The sequence below is a fragment of the Scyliorhinus torazame genome, chromosome 10 (assembly GCF_047496885.1).
Source record: "Scyliorhinus torazame isolate Kashiwa2021f chromosome 10, sScyTor2.1, whole genome shotgun sequence".
Taxonomy (NCBI): domain Eukaryota; kingdom Metazoa; phylum Chordata; class Chondrichthyes; order Carcharhiniformes; family Scyliorhinidae; genus Scyliorhinus; species Scyliorhinus torazame.
This window is the reverse complement of record NC_092716.1, coordinates 179,100,417-179,124,776: the sequence shown is the minus strand read 5'-3', so window position 1 is coordinate 179,124,776 and position 24,360 is coordinate 179,100,417. Positions and strand designations below refer to the sequence as shown.

Below are 24,360 nucleotides of genomic sequence, written 5' to 3'. Positions count from 1 at the left end.
GAACAGGCTTCCGCCCCACTGACTGTGCCTGCGGATGGTAGGAGCCCAAGACAACAGTACGCAACTGGCTGTCACATTACAAAAACACATTTCATTGTGCACCTCTGCCCTCTTGCCAGGGATACTTTCCAGTAAACCCAGAGTAACTTTTGCTACTAAAGAGGTGGAAGATGTCGGCGGTGCGGAGTGTGAGTAAAAACAAGGGAGCAGGGTTTAAAATGAACTTTCAGAAAGGATATCAAGGCCTTGGAAAGGTGCTGCCAATTGACCAGAATTATACCGGGGCTAAAACGGTGAAGGTCAGAATCACAGAATCGTTACCGCGCGAAAGGAGGCCATTCTGAACCGGCTCTCCAAACGAGCATCATGACTTAGTGCCCATCCCCTGTCTTTTCCCCGTACCCCTGCACATTGTTTCTATTCAAATTCTGAGGGCAGGTTGCTAAAGTTAGCTTAGCTTCCCTTGCATCAAAAGGGATCAGCCCTTTGTATATAAATTTAGAGTACCCAATTTTTTCTCCCAATTAAGCACCACATCTTTGGGTTGTGGGGTGAAACCCATGCAGACACTGGGAGAATGTGCAAACTCCACACAGACAGTCACCCAAGGTCGGAATCGAACCCAGATCCTGGCATTGTGAGGTAGCAGTGCTAATAGGAGAGATGTTAAGGTTTTTTTTCTCACGGGAAACCAACACATGGGGACGCAATCTGCAAGATATAAGACCTAGGATATTCGAGAACCATGTTTTAGAACATAGAACACAGAAAAATACAGCACAGAACATGCGCTTTGGCCCACGATGTTGTGCCATACTTTTGTCCTAGATTAAGAACAAATTAATCTACACCCCATCATTCTACCGTGATTCATGTACCTATCCAATAGCCACTTGAAGGTCCCTAATGTTTCCGACTCTACTACTTCCACAGATAGTGCATTCCATGCCCCCACTACTCTCTGGATAAAGAACCTACCTCTGACATCCCTCCTATATCTTCCACCATTCACCTTAAATCTATGTCCCCTTGTAATGGTTTGTTCCACCCGGGGAAAAAGTCTCTGACTGTCTACTCTTATCTATTCCCCATATCATCTTATAAACCTCTATCAAGTCTCCCCTCATCCTTCTCCGTTCGAATGAGAAAATGCCTAGCACCCTCAACCTTTCCTCGTAAGACCTACTCTCCATCCAGGCAACATCCTGGTAAATCTTCTTTGCACCTTTTCCAAAACTTCCACATCCTTCCTAAAATGAGGCAACCAGAACTGCACACAGTACTCCAAATGTGGCCTTACCAAGGTTTTGTACAGCTACATCATCACATCACGACCCTTAAATTAAATCCCTCTGCTAATTAACCCTAGCACACCATCGGCCTTCTTCACAGTTCTATCCACTTGAGTGGCAACTTTCAAAGATCTATGAACATAGACCCCAAGATCTCTCTGCTCCTCCACATTGCCAAGAACCCTACCATTAACCCTGTACTCCGCATTCATATTTGTCCTTCCAAAATGGGCAACCTCACACTTTTCAGGGTTAAACTCCATCTGCCACTTCTCAGCCCAGCTCTACACCCTATTTATGTCTCTTTGCAGCTGACAACAGCCCTCCTCACTATCCACAACACCACCAATCTTCGTATCGTCTGCAAATTTACTGACCCATCCTTCAACTCCCTCATCCAAGTCATTAATGAAAATCACAAATAGCAGAGGACCCAGAACTGATCCCTGTGGTACGCCACTGGTAACTGGGCTCCAGGCTGAATATTTGTCATCCACCACCACTCTCTGATTTCTATCGGTTAGCCAGTTCGTTATCCAACTGGCCAAATTTCTCACTATCCCATGCCTCCTTACTTTCTGCAGAAGCCTACCATGGGGAACCTTATCAAATGCCTTACTAAAATCCATGTACACTACAGCCACTGCTTTATCTTCAACCACGTGCTTGGTCACCTCCTCAAAGAACTCAATAAGACTTGTGAGGCAAGACCTACCCCTCACAAATCTGTGCTGACTATCCCTAATCAAGCAGTGTCTTTCCAGATGCTCAGAAATCCTATCCCTCAGTCCCTTTCCATTACTTTGCCTACCACCAAAGTACGACTAACTGGCCTGTAATTCCCAGGGTTATCCCTATTCCCTTTTTTGAACAGGGACACGACATTCGCCACTCTCCAATCCCCTGGTACCACCCCTGTTGACAGTGAGGACAAAAAGATCATTGCCAACGGCTCTGCAATTTCATCTCTTGATTCCCATATAATCCTTGGATATATCCCGTCAGGCCTGGGGACTTGTCTATCCTCAAGTTTTTCAAAATACCCAACACATCTTCCTTCCCAACAAGTATCTCCTCGAGCTTACCAGTCTGTTTCACACTGTCCGCTCCAACAATATGGCCCCTCTCATTCGTAAATACCGAAGAAAAGTACTCGTTCAAGACCTCTCCTATCTCTTCAGACTCAATACACAATCTCCCGCCACTGTCCTTGATCTGACCTACCCTCGCTCTAGTCATTCTCATATTTCTCACATATGTGTAAAAGGCCTTGGGGTTTTCTTTGATCCTACCCGCCAAAGATTTTTCATGCCCTCTGTTAGCTCTCCTAATCCCTTTCTTCAGTTCCCTCCTGGCTATCTTGTATCCCTCCAGCGCCCTGTCTGAACCTTGTTTCCTCAGCCTTACATAAGTATCCTTCTTCCTCTTAACAAGACATTCAACCTCTCTTGTCAACCATGGTTCCCTCACTTGACCATCTCTTCCCTGCCTCTCAGGGACATACATATCAAGGACACGTAGTATCTGTTCCTTGAACAAGTTCCACATTTCAATTGTGTCTTTGCCTGACAGCCTATGTTCCCAACTTATGCACTTCAGTTCTTGTCTGACAGCATTGTATTTACCCTTCCCCCCAATTGTAAACCTTGCCCTGTTGCACGCACCTATCCCTTTCCATTACGAAAGTGAAAGTCACAGAATTGTGGTCACTATCTCCAAAATGCTCCCCCACTAACAAATCTATCACTTGCCCTGGTTCATTACCAAGTACCAAATCCAATATGGCCTCCCCTCTGGTCGGGCAATCTACATACTGTGTTAGAAAAGCTTCCTGGACACACTGCACAAACACCACCCCATCCAAACTATTTGATCTAAAGAGTTTCCACTCAATATTTGGGACTTTGGAGTCACCCATGACTACTACCCTGTGACTTCTGCACCTTCCAAAATCTGTTTCCCAATCTGTTCCTCCACATCTCTGCTGCTATTGGGGGGCCTATAGAAAACTTCCAACAAGGTGACTGCACCTTTCCTATTTCTGACATCAACCCATACTACCTCAGTAGGCAGATCCTCCTCAAACTGCCTTTCTGCAGCTGTTATACTATCTCTAATTAATAATGCAACCCCACATCTCTTTTACCACCCTCCCTAATCTTATTGAAACATCTATAACCAGGAATGTCCAACAACCATTTCTGCCCCTCTTCCATCCAAGTTTCCGTGATGGCCACCACATCGTAGTCCAAGTACCGATCCATGCCTTAAGTTCACCCATCTTATTCCTGATGCTTCTTGCGTTGAAGTATACACACTTCAACCCATCTACGTGCCTGCAAGTACTCTCCTTTGTCAGTGTTACCTTCCCCACTGCCTCACTACACGCTTTGATGCCCGGAACATCGGCTACCTCAGTTGCTGGACTACAAATCCGGTTCCCATTCCCCTGCTAAATTAGTTTAAACCCTCCTGAAGAGTACTAGAAAACCTCCCTCCCAGGATATTAGTCCACCTCTGCTTATACAGGTCCCACCTTCCCAGAATGCGCTCCAATTATCCAAATACCTGAAGCCCTCCCTCCTACACCATTCTTGCAGCCACGTGTTCAACTGCACTCTCTCCCTATTCCTAGCCTCGCTATCACGTGGCACCGGCAACAAACCAGAGATGACAACTCTGTCTGTCCTGGCTTTTAACTTCCAGCCTCACTCCCTAAACTCGTTTATTATATCCACACCCCTTTTCCTACCTACGTCGTTGGTACCAATGTGCACCACGACTTCTGGCTGCTCCCCCTCCCCCTTAAGGATCCTGAAGACACTATCCGAGACATCCCTGGCCCTGGCACCCGGGAGGCAACATACCTTCCGGGAGTCTCGCTCCCGACCACAGAAACTCCTATCTATTCCCCTAACCATTGAGTGTCCTACCACAATTGCTTTTCTATTCTCCCCCCTTCCCTTCTGAGCCCCAGAGCCAGACCCAGTGCCAGAGATCTGGCCGCTAAGGCCTTCCCCCGGTAGGTAATCCCCCCCCAACAGCATCCAAAACGGTATACTTGTTTTGAAGGGGACTGGCCACGAGGGATCACTGCACTGTCTGTCCGTTTGTTTTCTTTCCCCTGACTGTAACCCAGCAACTCTTGTCCTGTACCTTGGGTGTGGTTACCTCCCTGTAACTCTTGTCTATTACCCCTTCTGCCTCCCGGATGATCATGGAAATCCAAAACTCAGTCCTTGAAAAAGTTGCGGATGCTGGGTCAATTGAAAATATTAAAACTGAGATTGATGGTTTTCTGTTAGTAAAGGATTACAGAATCAAGACAATTGTAGATAATGATTAGACTGAATGGCTTCCTCCTGTTACCATACTGGATATGAAAGGGAAAAAACTCTGCCAACCCACTTTAATTGTGCCTTCAATATGTGCAACACTTGAGATTTTTAATCAGTATTTTGTGATCACATTCCACAATTTGCTTTGTTCTTCTATGAAAACTGTAAGCCTGTTGCCTTAAATATTGAACAATTTAACATGACAATAACAAATAATGTAAATACTAGAAATTTGAAATGAGAGAAAATGTTGGAAATGCACAACGGATCAGATATGGAAAGAATTCTAGTTTTAACCAGAGCCTTGAATGTTTAAAGTGGGTAATGATCTGATTTGGGGCGGCAGGGAAACACAATGGTTAGCACTGCACCCTCACAGAGCCAGGGACTGGGTTCAATTCCAGCCTTGGGTGACTGTGAGTGTGGAGTTTGTACATTCTCCCTGTGCCTGCCTGGGTTTCCTCCGGGTACTCTGGTTTCCTCCCACAGTCCATAGATGTATAGGTTAGGTGGATTGGTCATGCTAAATTGTCCCTTAGTGTACAAGAGGTTAGGTGGGGTTTCTGGGTTACGGGATATGGTGGGGGCATGTGCCTAGGTAGGGTGCACTTTCAGAGGGTCGGTGCAGACCTGATGGGCCGAATGGCCTCCTTCTGCACTGTAGAGATTCTATGATGCTATGAAATGCATAGCCTGAAAGGATGGTAAAAGCAGATTTAATATAAACGTTTAAACTGGAATTGGATAAAGAGGAGAAAACTTCAGGGCTATGTAGAATAAATAAGATAGTGGGACTAATTGGATAACACTTTCAAAGCACTCACACAGGCACAATGGGCTGAATGGCCTCCTTCAGTAAAATTATAATCTAAAGCTACATATTCACTCATCAAGTTCTGATCGTCAATGTATTCACCCTCCATGCTACCATTCGTGGAGCAACTTCAGCTGTTGTATCTTAGTACACTGTATCACCATTTGCAGGTGACCCATAGGGCACAGGTAATATAGTCAGACTACTCAATGCCTCGTGGTAACTTGTACAAAATTAATCATAATGAAGAAATCTTTTAAAACTGAAATTGGAGCCTATTATCAATTATTTGACACTCAGAAGATGATAGCTAGGAGATATTATGTGTCAGTAAGGGATCAATATGCTGAGGTTTGACAGAATCTCCGCCTTGTCTCTCTGCAGGCTCTGAGACTGTCCAGACAAAGCTTAATACGTACCGTACTTGGTGCTTGCTCTGCACGAGCATTTCGTGGAGATACTCCGAATGATGAAATGAGAGACATTTTTCAGATACTGCTACTTCCATGGGAAGAGCGGACTGATGAGCCACTGGATACAAAGCGCGCACGCCTGCTGTATGAGAGCCGTAAGCGGGGAATGCTAGAGAACTGCATCATATTGAGGTAAAATATTGGAGTTTGAATTTGAAGATCTGAATTATCATTTGCTTTACCATTTATCAAATTGTCAACGGCATTTTAACATGCTTGTACTGCTTTTCCCCCTTCGTGTTTGTGATGGAACTTTGCCTCATTCGGTATTATTCCCTGTTTATTCTGAGCCGAGAATGTTATTTGAGACAGTGCAGAGGAAGTCTTTTTATTCATTCATCGGGATGTGGGCATCACTGGTTAGCCCAGCATTTATTGCCCATCCCTAATTGCCCTTGATAAGGTAATGACAATCTACCTACTTTAACCGCTGCAATCCATGTAGTACACCCACAGAGCTATTAGTGATAGAGTCCCAGGATTTTGACCCAGTGACAGAGAAGAAACGATGATATATTTTCAAGTCAGGATGGTGAGTACAGGTGGCAGTTCCCATGTGGCTGCTTCCCCTGTTCCTTTAGATGGTCGTGATCATAGGTTCAGACCATGCTGTCTAATGAGCTTAGTGAATTCTTGCAATGCATCTTGTAGATGGTACGCTGTGCCATCGGTGGTGGAGGGAGTGATTGTATGTGGATGGGGTACCAATCAAGCGGGCAGCTTTGTCCTGGATGCAGTGGAGCTTCGTAAATGTTGTCGGAGCTGAACGTCCAGGCAAATGGACAGTATTCCATCACACTCCTGGCTTGTGACTTGTGGACAGGCTTTGGAGAGTCAGGAGGTGAGTCACTCACCACAGGATTCCTGGCCTCTCACCTGCTCTTGTAGCCACAGTATTTATATGGCTAGTTCAGTTTCTGGTCAATGGTAACCTCCCCAGGATGTTGATAGCGGGTAATTCAGTTCTGCACTGTAGGGATTCTGTTGAATGTCAAACGGGCAATGGTTAGATTCTCCCTTGTTGGAGATGGTCATTTTCTGGTGTGAATGTTACTTGCAACCCTGTCGGCCCAAGCCTGTACCGGCCTTGCTGCATTTGGACATGGGCTGCTTCAGTATCTGAGTCATTATGAATGTTACTAAACATTGCAATCATCAGCAAACATTCCCATTCCTAAACTAATGATGGAAGAAAGGTCATTATGAAGCAGCTGAAGATGGTTAGGCCGAAAGACAATACCCTGAGGAACTCCCGCAGTGATGCCCTGGAACCTAGAGGATTCCTCCAACAACCACAAGCATTGTTCTTTTTAAAAATAATATTTTATTCAAGGCTTTTACATATTTTCATCAGAAGACCAAAGCATCAACATGCACAGAAACTACAAATCCCCTACCTCCCCCCACCCCCCCCATGCCAACACCCCACGCACCCCACCTTCCTAATTTCCCCCCCACCCCAATCACTCCCCCCCCCCCCCCCCCCCCCCGCTGACCCCTCAATCCATCTTTAAGAAATCAATGAATGGTTTACACCTCCGGGTGAAGCCCTCCTACAAACCCCGCAAAGCAAACTTGACCTTCTCCAACTGCAGGAATTCTGCCAGGTCACTCGTCACTCACCCATTCCCTCCCCTCCTTTGGCATCATCGAGTCCTACCAACACCACAGAATCCGACTCCGGGAATCAGAGAGGCAAAGGCCAATACATCGGCCTCTCTCCCCACCTGGACTCCCGGATCTTCCGACACCGAATATTGCCATTCCCGTACCCAGAATCTCGGACTTAAAATCCAAGAACCACAGCCAGAACCCCCTCAGCTTTGGACATGCCCAAAACATATAGACGTGATTTGCAGGGCCGCACACACACCGGCCACACCTATCCCCCACCCCTGCAAAGAAGCAGATCATCCTCACCACCGTCATGTGTGTAGTGATATCATGGTTGTGTTTTAATTCACCGACTGACCACTAGGTGTCTCACTAATATATAAGTGAATGTAAGAATCAGGTGACCTCAGACCGACGAGGGTGCTGGGAGAGAGGTTGCTTGTGCATGTTCATACTGTTATTATTTGACCCACAGTTAATGTTAATAAATCATTTATAGCTTTAGCTACAAGCGTTCTTGTAATATAAATCAGGCTTCTGACAAGAACATTACATGGTACCAGGGTTGGATGGTATTAAACACTGAGAAAAAACTATCTCATCATTGGTGCAGCCTGCCATGAGGTGCACAGAGATTTGAAGATTTTGCAGACTGCACAAATGAACTACACAGTCATTGAAGCCACCAATGAGTCTCAGATTTCATGGTAATGTGGACAGCCACTGGGGTGTCTTTAAACAACAATTTAATCTGTTTCTTACTGCAGTAAATTTAGGACATCAATCAGATTCGCATAAGGTAGCAATAACATATTCGCATAACAGCGGCAGGGCCCAAAGCAATTGCTGTGTTTAATATGTTTAAATTTGCAAACGATGAAGGTAGTAAAAACTTTAACCAAGTAATTTGAAGATTTGATGAACATTGCACCCCCAGAAAGAGTGAAATTTATGATCTAACGTGTGTTTAGATCACGTTAACAGAAGACAGAAGAGTCCATAGATCATTTCATCACTGATTTAAAGTTAAAAGCTAAAACCTGTAATTTTTCTGCGGTGGAACCTTCCCTGATTTGGGACCAGATCGTGTTTGGTGTAAATGAAAATAAGCTGAGGTCCCGGTTGCTGAGGGAATCGGAGTTATCTTTGGAACAAACAGTTAAGATTTGTCGGGCTCACGAGCTAGCAGCACAGCATTCTAAAATGTTTATCAGTAATGGCGGTGTATTCTTGAAGGAAAGAACTCCGGTTGCCGCCCTTTTTCCATAAAGGTGGGAAACTTCCCCCAAAAAGCCGGGAAAGTTCCTGCAGCTCCTCGCACACCAATTTACATGTTAAAGATCAAGATGGAGTATTTCTGTGTAAAAGATGTGGTCAAAGGCACAAATTAAGGCAGTGTCCAGCATTTGGCAAGTTTTGTTCCAGATGCAAAGGAAAAAATCACTTTGCTCAGAATTGTTACTCGTAAGCTCAACGCCAGTTCAGTCAGCACAGTGGAAGACACAGTCTACAGTGATGAAACATCATATCTGTTGGAGAAATGACAGAGAAGAAGAATTTTTTGGAGACATCAAAAAATTCTCCAGCACTTTAAAAAAAATGTGAACTGATACTCCATTTAAAATAAATGCGATTGGTGACAAATGGCTGCTACAACTTGAAGTGAGCAGTACAGTGGTCCAATTGAAGTTTGACACTGGTGCCAAAGCCAATTTAATCATCATGACTGATTTTTAAAAATCTAAAAATTCTGCCGATCAGAAGAAATCACAAAATATCTCTGAAAGATTATAATGGTTCAAGTATTAAATGTTATGGTGCTTGTGACCTGAGTGTGGTGGTGAAGAACACAGTTTATTCCGTCCCATTCTGTATTTTACCCGAGGGCTTGGGATCGGATCAGTCCAGTGAAGAATTAGGTCGAGTGCAGTTGGTACGTAGCATCCACAAAGGATTGGATCAAAACTCCAACGATTCTGAGAACATTATCAGCAAATTCAGCGATGTGTTACTGATTTTAGTGCACTTCGCCAACGAGATACAATTTAACAATGCATTATCTAAAGCACCGATAGAAACTATTAATAGTGAAATTGCTGAAGATGTAGATCTGCATGTCAATCTCATTTCTACCCTACCACTCGTATCAGATACGAAACCACAAGTTATCAAGAAGGTAGAAGAACCTACAAATGGGGTAAATTTCATGGCAGATGTGAAACAAAAAAATGGTGAGGCTCGGATAGGCATGGATCCGAAAGATCTTAACGAAAAAGGTGTACATATTGTCACATGGTAGTTGCTAGCAGAGTTACTCATGAATAGAAGGTTGCGTACCACACTTCCATACTTGGCAAAGAAGGAAGAGAATGCAGTGGTACTGCAGGAAATGCAAAACATTAAAGCAAAACAAGTAGTGATGACATTGTGAGAGTAGAAGATTCAGGCAATTGGTCGGGAAAAGCCTTTGTACTTGAAGAAGTAGCACCCCGTTACTACAATGTACAGAGGAAGAGTTGGTTTTAAGAAGAAATCGATGCATGCTTTTGAAAACCAGAGAAGACTTTCACAACAACGTGATGGATGATGAATGTACGTCAGAATCATCAACGTCAACTGCAGTGTCAGATAGTCCAGCAGTTCCTGAGCATGAGAATGTCATGGAGAACATTGAATTTACAAGTTCTGAGCAGCAAGGTCAAACTTTGAGAAGATCAACCAGAGTCAGAAGAAAACATGGTCGACTCAATTTGTAGATTTGGACTATTTGTACACACTATGCTTGCTGTTGTGGTGTGTATGTATATATAAGTATTTAAACCAGTTTTACATGTTTTTTAAAATTAATATTGTTAGACTCACAAGCTCATGATATCACATGTAAATATACTGATGATGTATTAATTTATCCCTTCAAAGGAAAAGGAATGTAGTGATATCACGGTTGTGTTGTAATTCACCGACTGACCACTAGGAGTTTCACTGGTATATGAATGAATGCTAGAGTCAGGTGACCTCAGACTGACTAGGGAGCTGGGAGAGAGGTTGCTTGTGCATTTTCATACTGTTATTCACCTGTTTTGGAGGTGGTTGACCCACAGTTAATGTGCATAAATCGTTTATAGATTTAGCTACAAGTGTTCTTGTAATATAAATCAGGCCATCCGAAAGAACACTACAATTTGGGCCCTATGCACCACCTTAAACTGGATGAGACACAACCTCATACATGACGAGGACGTTCACCCTCCGCAAGGCCTCTTCCCATGACCCATACCGCACCTCCCCTCCCCACTCCTCGTCCCATTTACACTTAATCTCCTCCACCGAAGCGCCCTTCCTCTCCATCAACCCACTGTAGATATTCAACATTCTCCCTTCCTCAATATCATCCTTCAATGTCTTACAACACCCGAGGCGACAGCCCCGGGAAGGTAGCACTTCTCCTCATGACATCTCTCACCTGCAGGTACCAAAAACCATTCCCTTTGGGCAATGCAAAGGTTTCCTCTAATTCCTCCAGACCTGCCTCCTATAAACAAGTCCCCAAAGTACTCTGCCGTCACCCCCAGAACCTCGCATTCAGCCTCGCCGGCACTAACCTATGGCTGCCACATATCGGCGCCCACAACGACATGCTCCAACCCAAAATGTTACCTCCACTGGCTCCACACCCTTAACGCCAAAACCATCATTGGGCTCACGGAATACCTGGCTGGCGAGAACAGAAGAGGCACCAACAATAGTGCCCTCAAACCCGTTCCCCTACATGGCGCTGCCTCCATCCGCCCCCATACTGATCATTGGGCCGAATGGCCTCCTTCTGCACTGCAAATTCTATAATTCCTCCACTGCCCATTTCCTCACATTGCAATATTCACCGCCCCATAATAATTCATCAAATTCGGCAACAATAACCCCAACCTTGCCTCCTCTCCAGGAACATCCGCCTCACCCGCTGGGTCTTGCCCACACAAACCCCAAAATTATCTTGTTCACCTTCCTAAAAGAGAAAGGAACAAAGATGGGGAGATCACCGTCTGCACGCGGCCAGCTAATGACAGCCGTAACACATCCCAGCTCTTGAAATCCTTCATGCCCTCCACCAGTTGGTTAAGTTCAATTTGTGTAGCCGGAACCAGCTCCGTGCCACCTGGATTCCCAGATACCGAAAACTCGCCCCCACCACCCGGAACTGTAACTCCCCAAACCGCCTCTCCTGCTCTCTAGCATTAATAGAGAACACCTTGCTCTTCCCCATGTTCAATTTGTATCCCGAAAACCGTCCAAATTCTCTCAGGATCTCCAGAATCCTTTCAACGCTACCCAATAGGTTGGAAATGTATAACAACAAATTGTCCACATATAGCGAAATTCTAATGCTTAGCAACCCCCCTCGCCAGCTCAATCCCTTTCCAGCCCCTCAATGCCCCTCACAGCCAACGGCTCTATCACCGAGGAGAAAAACAATGGGGAGAGTGGGCACCCCGCCTCTCTTCCCCCCCCCCCCCCCCAATGTAACCCGAAGTACTCCAAACTCGTAGAACGCTTGGCATCAGCCGAACAACAGCCAAACCCAATCCACAAACCCCTGGCCAAGCCAAACCATCCCAGCACCTCCAACAAATACACCCACTCCACCCACCCTCGTCTTCATGTCTAACCCCAAGTGGAACCCCTGCCTCACCCATCCCTTTCTCAGCCTTGTCTGATCCTCCAACTTCAGTTGTGTCTTCTGTAAGAACACAACTTCCACCTTCAAGATCCTCAAGAGCGCAAAAGCAAGCGACACCATTCAAACCTTGGACGTTCCATGTGACCAACCTGGTCTGGGGCTCCTCACCCCCTTCCCCTGCCGATCAGCCATATCCCTTTCTAAGTCAGCCCCTGTCACGCACCTTTCTTGGCCCACCCCCAGACGTCCGCCGCCATCTCTCTACCCAACTGCACCACACCCCACACCCATGTCAGCAACCCCCCCCCCCCCCCATTCAACCAAAGAACCATCCCAATCCCCCCACACCTTCCTCTGACAACCCTCACTTCACTCCCGTTAACTAGATCACCCAGCTAGCATGGTGGCCCCCGTCCAAGACCTCTGAGTTCTCCTCACCCCTCCAGCCCACTGCCCCCCCAACCCTCCCAAACGACAGAGAAATAAAAGGCACACTCAGCATCGCCACTCCCCTGTCATAACCTGCCCCAATCGACCCACCCTATATACCCCACAATTTACACAGAACTCCTCGTCAGGGTTCAATGTCCTCACACTCCTCCCGGTCCATCACCTCCTTTGGTGACTCAAAATAAAATTCCTGCTTTTGATGTATCACCCACAAACGGGCAGGGCACAAAACCCCAAACTTCACCCCCTTCTTGCAGAGGGCAGCCTTTATCCGATTATACCCGGCCCTCCACTTGGCCAGCTCTGCACCAAGGTCCTGATAAATACGCAGCTCACTCCCCTCTCAGGTGCATTTCTTGGTCTACCTCACCACCTAAGAACTTCTCTTTATCCAAGAACTGATGCAGCCTCACCACCATCGCCCTCGGCGGCTCCCCCACCTGCGACCGCCTCCTTAGCGCCCTGTGCACCCGATCCACCTCGAGGGGTCGGCAAAGGCCCCCTCCCCCATCAGCTTTTCCAACATGCGAGCCACAAACTTGGCGGTCTCCGCACCTTTGATGCCTTCGAGCATCTCAACGATCCCCAAATTTTGCCTCCTGGAGCGGTTCTCTAGGACCTCCAGCTTCTCTCTCAGCTTCTTCTGGCTGCTCGTCACCATCCCCATATCCGTCTCCAGCGAGATCAGCCAATCCTCAAGCTCCACCACTGACTCCTCCGCCTTCTGGATCGCCAGGCCCTGAGCCTTCTGTCTGTGCTCTATCTGCTCGATTGCCGCCCTAAGCGACTCCACCACTTTGGCCAAATCCTCTAAGGCCTTTTTCCTCTACTGCTGGAATTTGCCTTTGAGGAACATCACCAGCTGTTCCGTCGACCACTGAGAGGGCTGCACTGCCTCCTCGCCCTCTGCCACCTTCACCTGGATCGCACCATGAAAACTTTTCTGCTCCAACTGCTCTCTCTTCCTCGTGGCACTCCTCGTCCGCTGATCCTCACCAGAGGAGTATTACCTTCCCTGGGCACTCATACATCTTTTGCCCTCAAACACCACACAATTCGGGTGGGGAAGGACCAAAAAAAATCCACCTTGAGCGGGAGCCACCAAATGTTGACCACTCACTCCATGGCCACCTGCGGAAGTCACCACAAGCATTTTTCTTTGTGCTAAGTGTTCGGCTCCCGGACGAGAACCCAACTACTTGCAATTTGTAAAACTGTGAAGAAATGTTACTGCATCCCAAGAGTGATAACACTGACCAATAGGTAGCTTTAATGTTAAAACAAACTTAAATTTAAACACAGACTTAAGCACATTAACAACAGTGAAGTAGCTTTACAGTTAACAGTTACAACAATTCTTAAGTAAAAGAAGAAAAAAAATCTTAACTTAATTCCTAAACCGGCCACTATATTTCCAATTAAGCAAACCAACATAGTTTAAGTACTTCATGAATAAACAAAGGTTTTTACTTGCTTTTCTCTGTGCTGAATCGTTGGAGAGACAACCTTTCAGGGCCAAAACTGAAATACCTGGTCAGATTACAATCCTAGGAAGAACTAACTTTTCTGGCTCCTCCCCTTAATTACATCATCTCTACCCAAAGCATAAGGTATTCTTCTGTCTCCTCCCACAAGGTATCCCATAACCTGTTTAGCCAGGACCAAAGACAACATCCCAGTTGTTATTCAAATGTAAACAATATCCCATTAGCAGAACACGTCACCTGTAAAGTTAATAATTTGCTCACTTTTAAGATCCTTTAATCATAGCTTTGGCAGTCATTATGTTTGTATGCATCTGTTCGTAGTAAATTACTGCAAAACATATAACATGACAATTTCTTGCGTTCATCACATAAATATGACTCCAACCAACAGAGAGATTTCCCCCAATTCCCATTACCTGCAGTTTTGCTGGGGCCGCTTGATCCCACACTCGGTCAAATGCTACCTTGATGTCAAGGGCAGTAACTCTTGCCTCACCTCTGAAGTTCAGCTGTTTTGTCCATGTTTGAACCACGGCTGTAATGAAATCAGGAGCTGAGTAGCCCGAGTGGAATGCAAACTGAGCATTAGTACAGTTATTATTAAGCAAATGCAGCTCGATAGCACTGTTTTTAAAAATAAATTTAGAGTACCCAATTCATTTTTCCAATTAAGGGGCAATTTAGCGTGGCCAATCTACCTACCGTGCACATCTTTGGGTTGTGGGGGCGAAACCCACGTAAATACGGGGAGAATGCAAACTCCACACGGATAGTGACCATGAGCCGGGATCAAACCTGGGACCTCGGCACCGTGAGACTGCAGTGCTACCACTGCGCCACCATACTGCCCCAGCTTGATAGCACTGTTGACGACTTTACTGATGAATGAGAGTAGACTGATGGGATGGTAATTGGCCAGGCTGAATTTGACCTTTTTGTGTATAGGACATATCTCTGTGACAATTGGAAGATTTTGGAAAAATTGGGTTATAAATGTATTGGGCAATTTAAGGGCTAAAAGCCTGGGGTTAGAATGTGTTTGACTGCATTGGTCATTTAAAAAAAAAAATCAAAATTCTGTTTTACAGGGCCTGGGTGGTTTTCGCACCCGGCAGGTGAAATTGATGAAGGAATGTGTTTTCCAGTCTGGATTAATTCATACTGGCTTTCCTGGCAAGTCCCTGGGGAGTTAATGTACTTTCAATCCTTGGAAAGTTAATTTTTATTTTCTTGGTGGAGCCAAGGAGGGCAGAAAGACATTTTTAAAAAATATTGTCATGTGAGAGTACCTTTAAGACATGGATGTTTAAGCAATGTACCTTTAAGAAAACAGTGATGTCAGAGAGTGGGTGGAGCTGGGCTTTAGATCAGCCATTTTTAAGTTTCAGTTTTGAAAAAGCAGCTTGTGTGTGTCTGTGTGTTTCCTGAGAGCTGCAGTTTGAAAAGACCTTGGGAGTGTCTGTGTTTGCAGTGAGCTGGATCTCTGCCATGAAAGACTATCTCTGGATCATTTGCGTGATTTAAACTCATAATAGTAAAGCCTTTAACCTGATGTGATTCTGTTTAAAGGTGTTAAGTCCTTTGGAAGTCTGAAGGAACATTTTTAGGAATTATTTACTGTTGTAATATTTTTGGGGTTATCTTTGAAGTAAGGGCTGTTAAGAGATCCAATGTTTATTTAAATTCATGGAATAAACATTGTTTTGTGTTTAAAAACCCATGTGTCCATAATTGTAATCCCACACCTAAGGAACAAGCCGTGTGCTAGGAAAAGCAACAAATACATTGAAGGGGGAGGTTGGTTGAACTTCATGATACATTTTGGGGTTCTGAAAACGCCTCGCCCATAACAATATATTATCGGCTTTTTTCAAATTTTACAGAATAACTATTCAACAAATAGTGCACCTGGTATTTACATGTTGTGCAGTTTCTTATTTACATACTTTTTAACATACATCCCCCCCCCCCCCCCCCCGCCACGTTGGTAGTCCCCTCTTCCGCCTGGGTGTCATATTACAGAGCTCCGTTCCTTTTTTCTGTGTTATTTGTTGTTGTCCTTGTGGGTTCGGGGGGGGGGGCCTTTCTGCCCCTCCCTCCCTTTTTTCCCCATGTTTCTCTCTGTGACTCCCTTGTGTTCCCTCCTTCTCTCCTCCCCCGCTTCCCCCTTTGCTCCTCTTGTTGCGTGCGTTCTTGTCTGCTCTATCCACACCCCTCTTTCCCTGGTCTCTAATGGCCTCGAAGAGGTCTTGGAACAGGCTGATGAATGGCTCCCATGCTTTGTGGAAGCCATCGTCTGATCTGCGGATGGTAAACTTAATCTTCTCCAGGTGGAGAAATTCTGACAGGTCTGCCAGCCAATCTGCAGCCGTGGTGCTGCTGGTCGCCAGCCGTGCAGGATTCTCCGATGTGCGATTGAGGAAGCAAAAGCCAGGGCGCGGCCCTCTTCCCATCTGTAGTTTTGGCTGGTCTGATACCCGAATACTGCGACTCTCGGGCACTGCTCCACTCTCACCCCCAAAACATTGAACATCGTCTCGAAGAAGGTTGTCTAGAACCCGACAAGTCTGGGGCAAGCCCATAACATGTGGGCGTGGTTGGCCGGGACTCATTGGCACCATTCACATTTATCCCCCACCTCCGGGAAGAACCTGCTCATTCGGGTTCTGGTTGGGTAAGCACTGTGCCCCACTTTAAACTGCATGAGGCTTAGCCCTACACAGGAGGAGGTGGAGTTGTCCCTACCCAGTGCTTCGCTCCAGAGTCTCCAACCCACTTTGTCCTCAAAGTACAGTTTGTCCTCACATTTTTGTCTGGCTTGGTCCAGCGGTAGTCTTGCCCGATCCAGTACATAGACCAAAGAAACGTACAGCACAGGAACAGGCCCTTTGGCCCTCCATGCCCGTGCCGACCATGCTGCCCGACTAAACTACAATCTTCTACACTTCTGGGGTCCGTTTCCCTCTATTCCCATCCTATTCATGTATTTGTCAAGATGCCTCTTAAACGTCACTATCATCCCTGCTTCCACCATCTGCTCCAACAGCGAGTTCCAGGCACCCACTACCCTCCGTGTAAAAAAACATACCTCGTACATCTCCTCTAAACCTTGCCACTCGCACCTTAAACCTATGCTCCCTAGTAATTGACCCCTCCACCCTGGGAAAAAGTCTCTGACTATCCACTCTGTCTATGCCCCTCATAATTTTGTAGACCTCTATCAGGTCGCCCTCAACCTCCTTCGTTCAAGTGAGAGCAAACCAAGTTTATTTAGCCTCTCCTCATAGCTAATGACCTCCATAACCAGGCAACATCCTGGTAAATCTCTTCTGCACCCTCTCTAAAGCCTCTGCATCCTTCTGGTAGTGTGGCGATCTACTGTCCATAGATGTTCCCACAATTTCCCCCCCTCCCCTCCTTAATGTCTGTGTTTATTAGTTCCCCTCGTAGTGTGTCAATCGGGGTCCTTGGGCACCTTTGGAGGTTTCTGAGTTCCTGCCCTGTTGGTAGTTCCAGGTCTTCCGTCAGTTCGCACAAGGTCACTAGTCTGTCCCCTATGTAAAGGTCCCTGACTGTGAGCATCGCCCCGTCATCTCTCCATTTTTAAAAAGTGGTGTTGAGCATGGCTGGTGGGAATTTGTGATTTCCGCAGATGGGGGCCATGAGGGGACATCTCGGTTAGACCAAAATGTTGCCTCATTCGGTTCCATGTCTTTAGTGTTGCTACCACTGGACAGGATGTGTATTTCTTCGGGCGGGGGATGGGAGCGCAGCCGTGGCTAGGGCCCGGTGGGTCGTTCCTTTGCAGGAGGACTCCTCGAACCTCAAACATTCCATGTTGGGTTCACGTATCCATCCCCTCACCTTCTCTGCCGTAGCTGCCCAGTGATAGTTTTGTAGATTCGGCAGGGCCAGACCACCCATATTTTTCCTCCTTTGCAGTGTCGATTTAGGGATCCTTGGGTTCTTACCCCACACACAAATGCCATGATCATTTTGTTTATATTATGGAAAAAGGCCTTGGGGTGAAGATCGGTATGGATCGAAATAGGAAGAGGAACCTCGGCAGTAGTTCATCTTGATCGTCTGCACCCTCCTCGCCAGGGAAAGCGGGAGTGCATCCCACCTCTGTAGGTACTTTTAACTTCCTCCGGCAGACTGGTCAGATTCCACTTGTGGATCCATGTCCAGTCATGGGCTATCTGGATCCCCAGGTAGTGGAATTTGTTTTGGGCTAGTTTGAATGGTAGTCCCTTCAGCTCTGTCCCTTCCCCGTCCAGGTTCACCGGGAATACCTTGCTTTTGCCCAGGTTAAGTTTGTAGCCCGAAAAGGCTCTGAACTTTCTCAGAAGTTGCATGATTGCTTTCTGGCGTTCAGTGGGTCCGAGACGTAGAGGAGCAGGTCATCCGCATAGAGTGAGACTCTGTGCTCTCTGCCTGTTCTTTGAATGCCCTTCCAGCTTTTTGCATCTTGCAGAGCAATCGCCAGGGTTTCATTTGCCAGGGCAAACGAGCAGAGATAGTGGGCATCCCTGCCTTGTGGCTCTGTGCAACTGGAAGTAGTCAGAGCTGGTGGTGTTGTTCCGAACGCTCGCCTTGGGGGCATTGTACAGGAGTTTCACCCACGAGGTGAACCCCGCTCTTAGCCCAAACCGCTCCAGTACCTCAAAGAGGTACTTCCACTGGACTCTGTCGAAGGCCTTTTCAGCGTCCAGGGAGACGATCATCTCTGGTGTCCTCTCCCCGGATGGGGTCATTATTACATTCATCGGTCGCCTGATGTTCGCAGTTAACTGTTTACCAGTAACAAAGCCCGTCTGGTCCTTTACGACCACCTCCGGTACGCAGTTCTCCAGTCTCTTGGCCAGGACCTTTGCAAGTATCTTCGCATCTACGTTGAGCAGCAAAATGGGTCTGTATGATGCGCATTCCGTTGGGCCTTTTTCTTTTTTGTGTATCAGCGATATCGTGGCCTGTGTTAATGTAGGAGACAGGGTGCCCCTCGCAAATGAGTCTGCGAACATGCCCCTTAGGAGTGAGGCCACGGCTGGTGCAAATTTTATATTAAAGTCTGCTCCATGAATGCTCCCAGTTCCCTAGCCATGCCTGTCATTTTCCCCGTTCTGGTGTTTGATCGGTCCGTCAGAAGGTCCTGTACACAGTTGGAAGTTGCCCCCATGATCAGTCAGTGTGTGTCAAATGTTGGGGATTTGAGCCATAGTCTTCTTTATAAAGTCTGTGTCGTCCCAGTTGGGCGCGTACACATTTACCAGAATTACCAGTGCCCTGTCCAAGACACCGCTGACCATGACGTACCGTCCCCCTTGGTCTGTAACCGTCTTTTTCGCTGGAAACCTCGTCCTCTTACGAATCAGTATGGCTACTCCCCTAGCCCTCATCCTGTAACATGAGTGATACGACTGTCCCACCCAGCCCTTTCTTACCCGCAGTCGGCCCTTCTCCCTCAGGTGTGTCCCCTGCAGGAAGATTATGTTGGCTTTCAGAGTTAAGTGGGCGAAGACACTGGGGCGTTAAGCCCCCTTACATTCCAGGTGATAATCTGATGGGTGGGTTTGTCACTCCGTTCCTGCGGGATCAACCATACTTACCTGGTGGACGCGCCCCTGCACTCCGGGGTTTCCCTTTGTTAGGGAGCCATCCAACATGGCCACGGTCACCGTTCTCACCATGAGATCAGGCCCCTGCGCTCCGGGGTTTCCCTTTGTAAGGGGGCACCCAACATGGCCACCAACTATGTGTACGCCATGTGGACGCGCCCCTGCACTCATGGGTCTGCTGTCTTGTCTGCTGGTCATGGCACTTTCCGCTGCTTCTGCCGTCTCTTCAGCTCCTCGAGCTCCCGTTTGCTGGCATCTTTCCTTGGTTATCCTCCTTTAGTTGTTGAGGGATTATTTTTTATGAAATTTGGGCAAAATTCAATTAAAAGTGCCTTTTTTTATCTTGGTTCAGAGGAGAGTCAACTGATGTGCGTCCTCTCAGCACATCACCGTCACCGGAAGTCCAGAAAGACATTTTGAAAGCACCAGAGAGACAGAATATTTGGAGAAAGGCTTATGGAAGTGAAGTCTGATCTGGTAATCCTTGTTTGTTTTTAGATCACAAGTGAAGGCAGTTTTCATTCCCAGTAGGATCGTTTAAAGAGTAATAATATTTTAAAAGCAGAGCAGTATTGTCTGAAGATACGAGGATGAAACAACCCAATTGAAGCAGCCGTTTGAAGATATTCAGCCAGAGTCTTAAGGGGTTCTAACCAGAGCCAGAATCTGTTCTGTGAAGCAAGTATTACTCTCTGCCCAGCTGACTTTTAAGCTGGATTGACAGTTGTATGTTTCTTTCCTCGTTGTTCAATGGGGAATTGAGTAGTAGTGTTAACGGGTAATTGTAAGCTGTTCTATTTCAGGTGTGAAGTTAAAAGTTTAATATTGTATTTATAATAAAAGTTTTGTTTTAGAAAGACCAAAGCCCTATTTTTCAAATGCAATCACTCCTGGAGCGAATCATTCTTTCCGCAGTCTTACAAATAAACTAAAATATTGGGGCTTTGGTCGCGTATCCTAGCTACTGTTGGAGTCTGGTCTGCCTCATTGTTGGGTAGATAACAGTGTTGTAGCTGTACACTTGGCTAGGGGCATGGCCCGTTCTGGAGCACAAGTCTTCAGTACTATTGAAATAATATTGTTAGGGCCCATAGCCTTTGCAGTAGCCAGTGCCTTCAGCTATTTCTTGATATCACAAGGAGGTAAAGGCTCGCATCTGTGATGCTTGGAACCTCTGCAGCATTTCACTTAATTTGAGAATATTTAATATAAAAACAGAAAATACTCAAGATATTCAGCAGGTCTGGTAGCATCTGTGGAGAAACAATTAATGTTCCAGGTAGCAACTGTTCATCAGAATATTTACTACTGGTACTGGTGCTGATACTCAAAATAAGAAAATGGTCCCTACTGCTGACAAAATAAAACTAATCGCAGATATCTGGCACTGAATGAGAACAAACTGCCTGAATGTAAAAGAAAAACAGAAAACACTAGAAATATTCAGCCGGTCAGGCAATATCTGTGGAGAGAAACAGTTATCATTATGGATTGATTACCCCTGTTCTGAACACTCTTGATAACTTGCCACATGGTATACTAGAGCAAGAAATAAAAACAATATTTTGATTACAATGCATTATGCCTGGTAACTTTCTTATTTCAGTTTCTTTGCCAAAGAACATCTAAATAAAATGACAGCGACACAGCTGAGCTTGTATGATAAGCTGATAAATCAACCAAGCAATGACTGGGACATTTACTACTGGATAACAGGTATGTACAGACCCAGCAATGCTCCCCTTTCCCTGCCTTATTCCCCAACTCCTGATTAGAAGGTAACTAATTGTTTTATAGTAAATAGTTGGTTTCTGAATTTCTGTTACGTTTTTAAAATAAAATTTAGAGTACCCAATTCTTTTTTTTACCCCCAATTAAGGGGCAATTTTGCGTGGCCAATCACCCTGCCCATCTTGGGTTGTGGGGATGAGGCCCACGCAGACATGGAGAAAATGTGCAAACTCCACATGGACAGTGACCCAGGACCGGAATTAAACCCGGGTCCTCGGCGCCATGAAGCAGCAGTGCTAACCACTGTGCCACCGTGCCGCCCCTTCTTTTACATTTTAACTTCTTCCAAAAAAGTGATTCTCAACCGCTAATGATTCAGTGGATAAACGTGGCATATTGTGGTACTAACATTTACAGAACAGGAACATCTGTCTGTAACTGCACTGTTAGCTGATAACTGGGGCATCAATGAGAGCATTATAATTAGTCTCACTGTCTCAGTCCTCAGGAGGGTAAAACTGGCTGTTGATATGTATATTTGAGAACAGGACATAGTACCAAGGAGTGAGAACTCCTTACCAGCACTGAAGCAAATTGTAACAGCTTTACCACTACACCAGCTCAGATCAACTAACTCGGTGAATGCTGTGGATAAACTGTTCTCTCTCTGGGTGTTACACAACAATCAGCTATTAATAATAATCTTTATTGTCACAAGTAGGCTTATATTAACACTGCAATGAAGTTACTGTGAAAAGCCCCTAGTCACCACATTCCAGCGCCTGTTTGGGTACACAGAGGGAGAATTAAGAATGTCCAATTCACCTAACAGCACATAGGGGCTGGTTTAGCACAGTGGGCTAAATCGCTGGCTTGTAGTACAGAACAATGCCAGCAGCGCAGGTTCAATTCCCGTACCAGCCTCCCCGAACAGGCACCAGAATGTGGCGACTAGGGGCTTTTCACAGTAACTTCATTGAAGCCTACTCGTGACAATAAGTGATTATTATTATTATTTCGGGACTTGTGGGAGGAAACCGGAGCACCCAGAGGAAACCCACACAGACACGGGGAGAACGTGCAGACTCCACACAGACAGTGACCCAAGCCGGGAATCGAACCTGGGACCCTGGCGCTGTGAAACAACAGTGCTACCCACTGTGGTACCGTGCTGCCCAATTAAAGTTGAGGGGGAAAACAGCCTTTACAATTGCAGCATTTTGCGTTTGAACCTGCAGATTTATAACTTTTTCAAGGTCCCTGTATTTGCAATTTGATTATTATCCAAAGATTCCTGAATATATGGATGGGGGTCCTCAATCAGCTGGGCTGTAATATCCGTAATAGTCAAAAAGGTACCTACTGTATTATAAAGCACATATGAAAATTTTAAATTCTCTGTTGCTGGTGAAGATCATGAAGTTGTAACCCAAAAGGTGAGCCATCAGGAAAAAGAGGAAATCTGCCCATCACACGTCACCCAATTTAAAAATTTATTTTAAAAATTCAGTCATTAGGTAGGAATTCTGCTGTTTGGGGTTGAAGAGGGTATTGGGTTCAATCTGCAGTCTTGTAGCCAATCTAGAGCTCAAACACCCCATATAGATTGTGATTTTGTGACCTTTGTTTTTATCTTCTTCACCTGAACAGAAACCAAGCCAACTCCTCCAGAATTTGATAATGAAATAATGACCTTGCTGAAAGAGTTCACCAAAAATCGCAACATGGAGCAGAGGATAGGGCAGCCTGCTCTCGATTATCTCTTTGAGAACAAAAATTAATATCGGATTACTTTGCTCATAAAAGGACTGCTGATAATTGTTTTGCCCAAGTGATCTGCAGTAACAATATACAGAGATTCAGAAGTTCAAATATTAACTAGTTAAAAATGGTTGAGGTATCACTGGCCATTTTTGAAGTGTGTGTTACTATCTGCTTGTATGTATAGGAGCTAGACTGTTCGGAGCGTATCCAGCAAAGCTCCAGCCCCTGAAAAACAAATAGTTCTGTGTCAGAACTGATTGGCTTCTGTCAATATCTGTTGCTGAAATTGAACCATATATGGTCTTGTACAGCAAAAGAAAAGGATTTAAGTTGATTCCTTATAAATAAATAAGCCTGTTTTCTGAAAGATGGTCTGATTTCTTTTATACAATAGTTACAGCACACGAGGAGGCCCTGTGGCCTATCATGTCTATGCCAGCTCTCTAAAAGCAATCCACCGAATCCCATTTCCCTTATCCAAAATAGCTTGATCGTTAGGTGTAGTATGTGGATGGTGTTGGACTGAGTTACTCGAGATCAATCTGAGTTAGCTGATCTCAACAGGGGATTCTGATTGTTATCAGTACACTACCCCCATTCACCAGTTCAAAAATTTACAGTATGAAGGGAGGCCATTCAGTCCATCATTGTCTGTGCTGGCCAATAAAGAGCTATCCAACCCCATCCTACTTTCCATCTCTTGGTCTGTAAGCTTGTAGGTTATGATACTTCAAGTGCATATCCAAGAACTTTTAAATGTGATGAGGGTGAACAAAGAAAACTAGTGTTCAGATCCCTTGCACCTGATCACTTCTGAAATCCAGAGTGAAGAGGATCAAGTTCATCAAACAGTACGTCTTTACTTAAAGTTGTTGCATTCCTGAAAATCACGACTAAATGAAACCATGTCAAGTGAATCACCGGAATCAGTTTTCTTTTTGAAAGTATTTTTATTCTGTTTTCAACATTTTAACATTTTATACATAAAACAAAACAACCCCCAACAAAAAAAATAACAAAAGAACCTCTCTCACCAACCAACCCCAATATAACCCCACCCATTCCAACACCCTTACCTTAGCAGTTGATGGTAGCCAACTCTTT

At 45.6% G+C, this 24,360-nt stretch overlaps 1 protein-coding gene across 1 annotated transcript; it reads left to right on the top strand.

Moving 5' to 3' along the window:
• The first annotated feature begins 9 nt into the window (after positions 1–9).
• Positions 10–23,623, top strand: sdhaf2 (succinate dehydrogenase complex assembly factor 2). The gene is made up of 4 exons (XM_072466032.1): positions 10–188; positions 5,829–6,049; positions 21,368–21,477; positions 23,143–23,623. Exons 1-4 carry the CDS (start codon positions 171–173, stop codon positions 23,271–23,273), a joined length of 480 nt encoding a protein of 159 aa, XP_072322133.1. The 5' UTR covers positions 10–170; the 3' UTR covers positions 23,274–23,623.
• Positions 23,624–24,360: the final 737 nt, after the last annotated feature.